Raw genomic sequence first — 10,367 nt, forward strand, 5'->3', positions numbered from 1 at the left:
CACATTTAGACCTGAGGTCGATTCTAAAAAAAAAAAATCTTCTAAATCCAAAAAAAGCTTTCTATTTCTATGTCAGTGGTTCTCAAGCTATTTCATGTCAAGGAAAATTATATGAAATTGGCCGCCAACCCCCCATCTGAAAATATGTTGTTCCAGGGACCGTCCTCAAAAAATTAGCAGCATTTGCCCCACACGTTAAGACACAAGACCCTGATAGACTTGCAAAACAGGCCCCCAAAGAGTTGAAATAATATGGAGACACAATGGTTTCTGCCCGACACCAATGATTGTATGACATTGTTGTGTTCCGTGCAGCGTATGAGGAGTACGACGTATTGTTGTGTTCCGTGCAGCGTATGAGGAGTACGACGTATTGTTGTGTTCCGTGCAGCGTATGAGGAGTACGACGTATTGTTGTGTTCATTGCAGCGTATGAGGAGTATGACGTATTGTTGTGTTCCGTGCAGCGTATGAGGAGTATGACGTATTGTTGTGTTCCGTGCAGCGTATGAGGAGTATGACGTATTGTTGTGTTCCGTGCAGCGTATGAGGAGTATGACGTATTGTTGTGTTCATTGCAGCGTATGAGGAGTATGACGTATTGTTGTGTTCATTGCAGCGTATGAGGAGTACGACGTGTCTCCTTATGAAGAGCTGGAGCTGAACCTGGTGAGACACATTGAGATGTCCCGCATGGCCTCCATCATGGCAGGTAAGGCTACCGTTTCTTTCTCTTTTACTGCTCCTATAGTATCCATGAGCTCTTGTTTAGTATTGACTCTTTATAATATGACTTGATTAATTGAATACACAGGACCACAACCCCTCTTAAAAGGCCCTGGCGCTTCACCAAATCAAAAGGACCTACAGATTCAGCCAATTAAGTAGTTAATTAACATGTATGCGTTCAGCGCATGTCCACCACTGTCTGCGCTAACCGCTGACACATAAGACACAGCCAGGCAGTTGGCAGTGGGCACTGGGCAGTGGGCACAGCCTTTCCAACTTCAGTCTCTGCTAAACTATTATAAGGCTATTTATAAGGACTAGGAGATTACTTTATGGTTATTAATACAGTCATTAACAAGAAACATGCATGGCAATGATGAGATGGGGGGAAAACGATGCTGTTTCATGTATTTTCTTATACTGTATTCAACAGCCAAACACACACATCATACCTTCCTGAAAAAAGCTATTCAGGTCCTTTTTGTTTTGCTTACAAGCAAAACAAAAAGCTGCCTCCTTAATAATAGAATGTATACAGAAGTGGACGGTTGAGAAAGACTTTGGAAAGCTCCACTTCTGGTGTTAATAATAGTGTTTTTCAGATTTACTATCGTCACCATCTCTGTTCTGGCAAGACTGGCATGGAACTGGTCCACTCAACTGGTCCATTCAACTATCTGCAATGTTCCCGAAAAAACAATTAGCCTATATCTACAAACTCCTTCATTAGCAGGCAGCAGTATATTTTGTCTAAATGTAGCTACATTTGCAAACAGTGCTGTTGTTGACCATGTTGTTAATTAATTCATAGTAGAACTTTTTAAAGAAAGATCAATTATTGACGACAATGCAACCAAACTTTCATAATAACAATTAAATGAATTTACTCACGAGTGAAATGGAGGATGTAGGAACACACTTTTGTTGGTTTAGAGCAGGGTAAATATTAAGTTTTGTTGGTTTGGAGCAGGGTAAATATGAGGTTTTGTTGGTTTAGAGCAGGGTAATATGAAGTTTTGTTGGTTTAGAGCAGGGTAAATATGAGGTTTTGTTGGTTTAGAGCAGGGTAAATATGAAGTTTTGTTGGTTTAGAGCAGGGTAAATATGAAGGTTCCGCTTATTTAATTTAATTTGGACGGATGCTATGCCGAAAGGCAGCCAGCCGTTTGAAGTAATACATAGCGCCAGAGTCAAAGGGGTGCAGATAAGAACAGCTGCACAAATTGACGTCGTTGAGACATGTGTGCATGGCAACAGTTTGTGTAATTTAACACCAGAAGATATAAGATGATGCACTGTGTTAAAATTTACTGTAGACTGTCGAAGAGAGAGAAACAGCAAGAGAGAGGCGTAGAAGACCAGACAGACAGACAAACAAGACGACAGAACAGACAAGACAGACAGACAGACAGACAGGCATGCTGTGTTGGACCGTGTCCAAAACAGGAGGACCAAAGCGAACCCATCACGCTGTTGTAGCAGCGAGGAACCAACTGTATTCCTTTGGAGGCTACTGCGATGGATGGACCCACCACAACCAGGATCAGATGGATGTTCACGTCTTCAACACAGTGTCTTTACGCTGGGAGAGGTTACCTCCGGCGAAACCCGTAAGAGAACGTCGCCGCCGGGCGCCATGCAGGCGCGAGGACCACACGGCCGTACTGATAGAAGACACGGTCTACATCTGGGGAGGGAGGCCCGACCACCACCTTTATATGTTTGATGTGGACGCCCACACGTGGTTCAGACCCAGGGTTTCGGGGACCGTTCCGGAGGGGAGGCAGGACCACTCAGCCTGTGTCCTGGGGAAGGTCATGTTTATCTACGGAGGACGGTACCTTAATTACGAGGACATGTACACGTTGGACACCAGCACGATGGTCTGGTCTATACTTAACCCCAGAGGGGATGAACCACCACCATCATCATGTCACTCCGCCACCATCATCGGGACAAAGATGTTCGTATTCGGGGGCTGGGGGCATCAGTACTACGACACCATCAGAGTGTTTGACACAGAGACCAACCTCTGGCTGAACACAGTTCCTACACAGATTCTTCTTCCAGAAAGACGCTACGGTCACTCAGCATTCACCTACAATGGAGAGCTGTACATCTTCGGCGGACGCAACGATAAACGGACCTTCAACGACGTGTGGAAGTTCAGTCCAGAGACCTGCTCCTGGAAGGAGGTTGAGCCCAACGGGAGAGGCCCGTCTGAGATGTTTACCATGTGCTGTTGCATGGTGGGAGAATGTGCCCTCCTCTTTGGGGCGGCCAACAGACCAGGTGACCTGTATGTCCTAGACTTGAGTCCTAGTCTTAAGATGTTATGTAAACTAGTAGTTATTCAGCGCGCTCTGGACCAATCAGAACTCCCACACGACATCAGGTGGGAACTGGCAGCCATGGCCAAAGAAGAGTAAAAAAAAAAAAAAATCACACCCGCGTGAAGTGAGGGACGCTCTTTTCACAATGATGATGTAAGATGACAACTGGATTTATGTGATTGGTTAGCCGATATGCTCGTCTATACATGTGACGTACATTTTGACGTTTAATGTTTTAATGTTTAATTTACGTCATATCTGGCGGACATAATTTCCCCTTTCATTGTCAATGGCAGACATTGAGACGTGTGGGGTCAAAAGCTGTAGCGCACATAAAAACAACACCTCTAACTAAGCAGTGTTGTTTTGGGCAGCAAATTTCTATTTTAGTTTAGTCATAGTCTTTGGACTGAAACTTCATTTAGTTTTAGTCACATTTTAGTCACCTGGAAATGTTTTAGTGTTAGTCTAGTTTTAGTCGACTAAATATCATAAGATTTTAGTCGACTAATTTTACAGTTGATTTAGTCGACTAAAATGCATTTTGGCGGGCCTTGATGCCGCCGTAATGGCTGATTTTATACTTGCTGAAAATAGCCGATCTACAAACTCACAACGTTGTGAGCTTGTAGATCGGCTATTTTCAGCATTCAAACCAAGTGTAAAATGACTTATACTGGATCTTTTGTCCACTAGTCACTTCCTAACATTTTTTGTCTAGTTTTTATTTGTTGACGATTTTTGAGGGGTGCTACTAGCCCCTCCTATGTCCAGCTTTGAGGGTTTGTGTAAACACAAACATTGTCCTAACACAAACATTGAATGCCATTGATAATGAATGGCCAGTTTTGAGTGTTTGTGAAAACACTAAACAAAGTATTTATTATTAGTGTGTTTGCCAGACTATAGTTATTGTTACTTTAATAGTATTTATTCATATTTCTCTGGAGTAACCTACCTAACTTCCGCTGTGATTTGTAGTAGCTAATTGGCTGTTGTTGGTTACGTAACCAAGTTTAACAATAATTTATAAATACATGAATTCCCTTGCCGGGAAACTTTTCTAGTTTGTTTGTTTGTTTGTTTGTTTGTTTATTTATTTATTTATTTATTTATTTATTTATTTATTTATTTATTTATTTATTCATTTATTTATTCATTTATTTAGGCCTATTCGACAAGGACAATGCGCATTCATCAACATGTCAGTTTTATTTCACATCCATATGTAAATGGGCCAGAGTTATAGCCCGAAGCTCATTTGCATATGTAGTCCTTGAGTTCATTGCATGCCATTGACAATGAACGGCCGGTTTTAAAACACAAACATTGTGAGGACGCAAATTGTGATTGGCCCGAATGAGATGTATGATGATAAGAGCAAGGTTTACGCTGAGGAAGGAAGGACCTTGGGCCGAAACGTTCACACTGTTGTTTGCTAAATAAAACAAGAGTCCTGGTATTCATTTCTACAGTCTGTATCTTCCAGAACTGTGCACCCGTTACATTCAGTTTTAGTCATAGTCTCTTGAATAGCTTTCATTTAGTTTTAGTCACATCTTTGTTTTAGTGTTAAGGTCATTACACACTGGCGAATTAGCGACGCGATGCGAATAAGCGATCTGAAAATGCGAAATATTGCATGTTGCAGTTCGCCTGCGAATCTCTGCAAAATACGACACCAGAGCGAAACAAATAAAGAGCGAAAACGGTCGCATTTTCGCACATTCGCCACTGATGTGGAAGCTTGCATGGACTTCAATTGTTAACACTACTCTTCTCCACTGCCCTCCCCAGCCTCCTCCCTGACTCTAAATGGTTTTAACTCTTCTCCACTGCCCTCCCCAGCCTCCTCCCTGACTCTAAATGGTTTGAACTCTTCTCCACTGACCCTCCCCAGCCTCCTCCCTGACACTGGACGGTCAGAACCAGTGCCTGAAGGCGGCCCAGGACTGCGGCCTGTACGAGAAGTGCGGCTCGCTGCGCTCCGAGTACGTGGTGGCGTGCACCAAGCGCGTCCCCAGCGCGGGCGGCTCCTCCTCCTCCGACGGCGGCAGCTGCAACCGGCAGAAGTGCCACCGGGCGCTGCGGCGCTTCCTGGAGCGCGTGCCTGAGGAGTACAGCTTCGCGCTGCTCTTCTGCCCGTGCAGCGACACGCTGTGCGGCGAGCGCCGGCGCAAGACCATCGTGCCGTCCTGCTCCTACGAGGAGCAGGCCGCCGCGGCCGCCGCGCCCAGAGGAGGAGGGGGGGAGGAGAGGACGGCGGCCGCGGCGGCGGGGAGCAACAACATCAACAAGCCCAACTGTCTCAGCCTGCAGAACTACTGCACCAGGGACGAGCTGTGCAGGTCAGTGAAGGGGTTAACCCATTCTGACCTGAGGTCAGATTCATACGAGGTTTCCACTGCATGGACACACACTGGTCTGATTAACCCATTCTGACCTGAGATCAGATTCTAAAAAATGTCAGTCGTTCTTCGATTTTTCAAAAATAGCAGACCTACAAGCTCGTAGCGCGCCACTCGGTGACTCTCTGCTGATTTCTGATCGTCTGCACCTTTGTTAAATTGACACACACACACACACACACACACACACACACACACACACACACACACACCTCTCTCTCTCTCTTTCGCTCTAATTAATTAGTCTCATGTCGCGCAGCTGCGTCTAGATTCACAGGCACAGGTCTCTCTCCACCAGGCCAGGTCAGGTTGTGGCCTCCTGGTGGCGCTATAATAATAGGCCAATGTGAAAACGGTGCCATTTCTTCTCGTGCCTTGGATGGCAATGGGAACGGAAGCTCTTATAGGCCCAAACCACACCGGTTGGAATTGGAGTTGAATTTCAATCTTTTAGTACATTTATTAGACACCTTTAGTTCCCAGATCGGTGAAGCTATTTGTGGGTCCTTGGCATTGGAAAGGATTAGCATCCCCTGGTACTGTAGGTGAGCTGGACGCTCCCAATGACAACAGATCAATACTGATCGATCAATACCGAGGATTCAGGGACTTCTCTAATCACCTCAGTGTCTCCTCACAGTGCACCGACTGCGTCACAGCCTCTAAACCATGCAGTGTCTCCTCACAGTGCACCGACTGCATCACAGCCTCTAAACCATGCAGTGTCTCCTCACAGTGCACCGACTGCGTCACAGCCTCTAAACCATGCAGTGTTCTCTAATCACCTCAGTGTCTCCTCACAGTGCACCGACTGCATCACAGCCTCTAAACCATGCAGTGTTCTCAAAGTGATAGTTTGGAACCAAATGGACCCTTATTAATACAATGGTAGCAAGCCCCAAAATGCTATTCTGCTACTTACCCCCCTGTGTGTCAGGATAGTCCATGACATATTTCAGACTACCATGTCTATTTATGGAATGTTTGTGAATTAATATTTGCATTTATACAATTTCGCCAGAGCCATATACAAAAAAGGGGATTTTGAGGTTATAGGTGGGACATTTTGACAACTTATTTTTACATAGCTCATCAGTTTCAGCACATTTTTTTCCAAAAAGAAAAAACTGATTAGAAGTATATTTCCGGGGGGTGCAATTGCATGCCCCCCCTCCCCCCCTCCAGTGACTAGACTATATAGGTCTGTAACTCTAAGAGTGTACAAATGGAACCAAATGGACTCCAACGGGTCCATTCTGTGCATTTGTACACTCTCAGAGTTAAATTAACATTAATTTTACAATATAAATTGGGGGTCCCAGAGATAGAAATGCCATTAAATGGGGGACTGTAGCCTAATGCATGTCAAACTGGGGGTCCTTGAAATTAAACGGGTTGAGAATCACTGCTAGAGCCGTAAAAAGCTTCTCTCATGGGGGTCCCTGGCATATCTTTTCAAATGGGGTCCGCGGGCCAAATTAGTGTCAATTTTGGGGGTCCTTGACATGAAAAAGTTTGAGAACCATGCACTGCTCTAGTCTAAACTCTAAAGAACCACGCAGCCCAAGGAGAAGCTCTCGTGTCCCTGTATCACCCTCATTAATGTTATGCCACCTCACTGGAATAAAGTCAACTTACAATAAGTAAACTTTGTTTTGCTGGTGCTGCTGAAAGGACCAGCCATCTAGAACAGGTTTTCTGGTATCTCTGCCCCACAAGCAGTAGACCGATCGTTAGCACATTCATTGACGATGCGTCAGGCATTGTTCGAGATAATTATGTACAGTAGTATATGCATCTGTAGTAGAGTATCCCTCCCCAACTCCGCGCGCACCCTCGGATCCTCGGATAAGGCTCTCCTGGCTGTCCCTCGTACAAACCTAGTTACCCGGGGAAACCAGGCTTTTTCCACTCGAGCTCACCCAGACTGTGGAACGCGCTGCCAGTGCACATTAGGGTAGCCCCCCATCCGTCCCCCTATTTAAGTCTCCTCTGAAAACCCACCTTTATACAGAAAGGCCTGATCTCACGGCGAACACAGCAGGCCTACAGGAAATTGTGGACGCAGAACTTCACTGCTTCCCAAAATTGGTCCAGTGTTCTCGCTTGACGGCGATACTGCCTCTTGATCCCCTGAAGCCTGTTTGATAAAAGCAGATGTAGCTTAATTAATATGAGTAATTAATGAATGTGGATGCTCTTCAAAGGATCAATCCATCTAACAAAAGCCTCCACCTGCTCCCTGGACCCGTACAGCCATTTATTATGTCATTATTATTCTCATATATTAAAAAAACTCTCAAACCTGGCCTCCAGAGTATTCTTTAACTACTTAATTAGCCAATTTGTACATACATGCTTGCTATTGTTTTGTGTGCCATTATAATTTTGTTACTGTCTGTTGTTTTTAAATCCTGTTCTGTGCAGCACTTTGTAACTATGTTTTAAAAAGCGCTATACAAATAAAGTTCATATCATAATCATATCATATCACTTGTAAAAGAACGTCAAGTTCTCCCACTACGGCAAGACTGAAGAAATAATGAAAATGTACCTTTTTTAATAAGATGTGTATAGGTTGTTAGAATACGCGGCCGGGGATTCAAAAAGCCACTTGTAATTAATATAGCTATAATAACTGTCTGAAAGCCTTCTGCGTTGTTGCTCAGGGAGAAGCCACTCTATCTGTTGTAAGACTACGTGTCTGGTTATTATTAACTAATAGAGGGTATCTCTCTCTCTCTCTCTCTCTCTCTCTCTCTCATTAGCAGGCAACAGTGCAGCACTATCTCACTCTCTGTTTCTGGCACAACAGCGCCCCTACTGGTACTAATAGTCATACTGGTGCTCACAGTCACATAGGTAGGTGCATGGGTGGGTGGGTGGGTGAACCAACACATAACCAACACATAGGCGGACATTGCTGTTCCTTGGAGTGGTTGCACCACTCAAAAATAACTAGTTTCTGGCCTTGACAGCCCATACATCCAAACAGAAGAGTCCTATCTGATTGCATTACACCACATTAAACTCACTTTGCCACTGACTTAATGCATGCGCAAGCCCTCCATTTTAAGATTAAAGGGTATTTGAAGTGGTCGAAACTATAGCAATAGAAAGCATGTTCAATCTTCCAGAAAATCCTATAATGATCTCAAGATATTTCATAAAAGCAAAAAGGTTAACCCTCTGGCATGAATTTAGCATCGATCTGCAATAATTGATTCAACTGGTTTGTGCTAATGGTTTTTTTTTTACCACATTTTCTTTTTCAGTTGTGAGATTTTATCCATCTTTAATCCATGTGTAATGTAATTTTAATGTACGTAATGATATAGCAATCCTGGAGTTTTAAACTTATTCTGCTGTCATTGTACAATAGAGAGAGAGAGAGAGAGAGAGATAACATAATGGCTCAGAATCTAAACGTTTTAAAAAGTTTTGGTCTAGCTACAGCACCAGGTGTAATTTTGTGCAAAAAGTAAAACTCATTATTGGCATTATCACCCCTATACCCCACCAGAAGCCCTGAATGGGGGTGCTGGGTTTTTAGTGCCAATTCCCATTGCTCGAAAATCAATTTTCCTCTCTTCATAATGTCAACAGTATAACAGTGTGTCTAGGCAGGAGGAAGACGTGGATATGAATAATGAATGCAGCCCATGGCTGGCTGGCACACACACAGTCACACACACACACACACACAGTCACACACACACACACACTCATTGTGCTCCTGTAAAGTTCCTGGGCTCCCGTTAGGAAAAGTAATATACAGTACGGGTGATATATATGTGACATGATTGCGGTTGTAGAACATCTGCTCACACAATGTGCAGTGTGAAGATATTATGCATGCAGCGCATACAGTACGGAGGCTATACTGTACCTCCCTCTGGCACTGAGTAGTGACAGGACATTTCTACTCTCTCAGTTATACCGATATGTGAGAGTATGGAAGCATGATGTCATCATCCATCCATCCATCTGTCCATCCATCCATGCATGCATGTACAAATTGGCTAATTAAGTAGTTAAAAAACACTCTGTATAAAGGTGGGTTTTCAGAGGAGACTTAAATAGGGGGACGGATGGGGGGCTACCCTAATGTGCACTGGCAGCGCGTTCCACAGTCTGGGAGCTCGAACGGGAAAATCCATCCATCAGGATCCGTGTTCTCTCACTCACAGTTCAGGAGATTTCGTTGTCGGGACAAAAGCCTCTCATTTTCATATTTAAACTTTTTTGTGTTTTTTGGTAAAATTAACGCCCTATAGTTGATGAGGCCCCATGTGGAGCAAAGCGATGCGTTCTCAGCATGTAGATCTGCTACTTATGATGCTTTCACATGCTTTCACCCCATATAATCCTCTGCTCGTAAACTGATAACGTGCAAACATTATGAAATTATACTATTTCAAAAGTTATGATTCTTGGGGAATTAAATAGAATAATTAGTAGTTCTTCAAAATTCTACAGTATTCACTATATGCATTGTCCTTAATCTTTAACCCATTCATGACTGTTAACCCCTTTGTGTTTTTAGCAATATGTTATACTTTAGCTATTGAAAAATTGCAGATCTACAAGCTCATAGCGCGGCACCGAGTGCCGCTCTACGAGCTTGTAAATCTGCTATTTTTGTAAAATCTTAAAGATGTGGCACAAACGAATATATATTCTTTCACAGCGAGCGTTTTTAACTCAAATCTTTGCTTCTGGGGGGGGGGGGGGGTCCCGGGGGGGGGTCCCTAGAACATAATATTTTCAGATGGGGGTCGGCGGCCAATTATATATAGTTTCTGGGGGTCCTTGACATGAAAATGTTTGAGAACCACTGGACATACAGTAGAAACAGAGGTTTTTCAGAAAACTGTCATGATTTAGAAGACATTTT

At 43.8% G+C, this 10,367-nt stretch overlaps 1 protein-coding gene across 1 annotated transcript in view; it reads left to right on the forward strand.

Annotated features, from left to right (window-relative positions):
- The window catches only part of LOC308326497 (GDNF family receptor alpha-4-like), a 70,201-nt gene that overhangs the window by 49,143 nt on the left and 10,691 nt on the right, over positions 1-10,367 (forward strand). The window contains exons 3-4 of the mRNA XM_080779396.1: positions 620-712; positions 4,963-5,410. Of these exons, the coding sequence (XP_080635522.1) occupies positions 620-712; positions 4,963-5,410 (541 nt within the window). The remainder of the gene's footprint in view (positions 1-619; positions 713-4,962; positions 5,411-10,367) is intronic.

Source organism: Protomyctophum bolini (assembly GCF_963924005.1).
Source record: "Protomyctophum bolini genome assembly, chromosome: 13".
NCBI classification, from domain to species: domain Eukaryota; kingdom Metazoa; phylum Chordata; class Actinopteri; order Myctophiformes; family Myctophidae; genus Protomyctophum; species Protomyctophum bolini.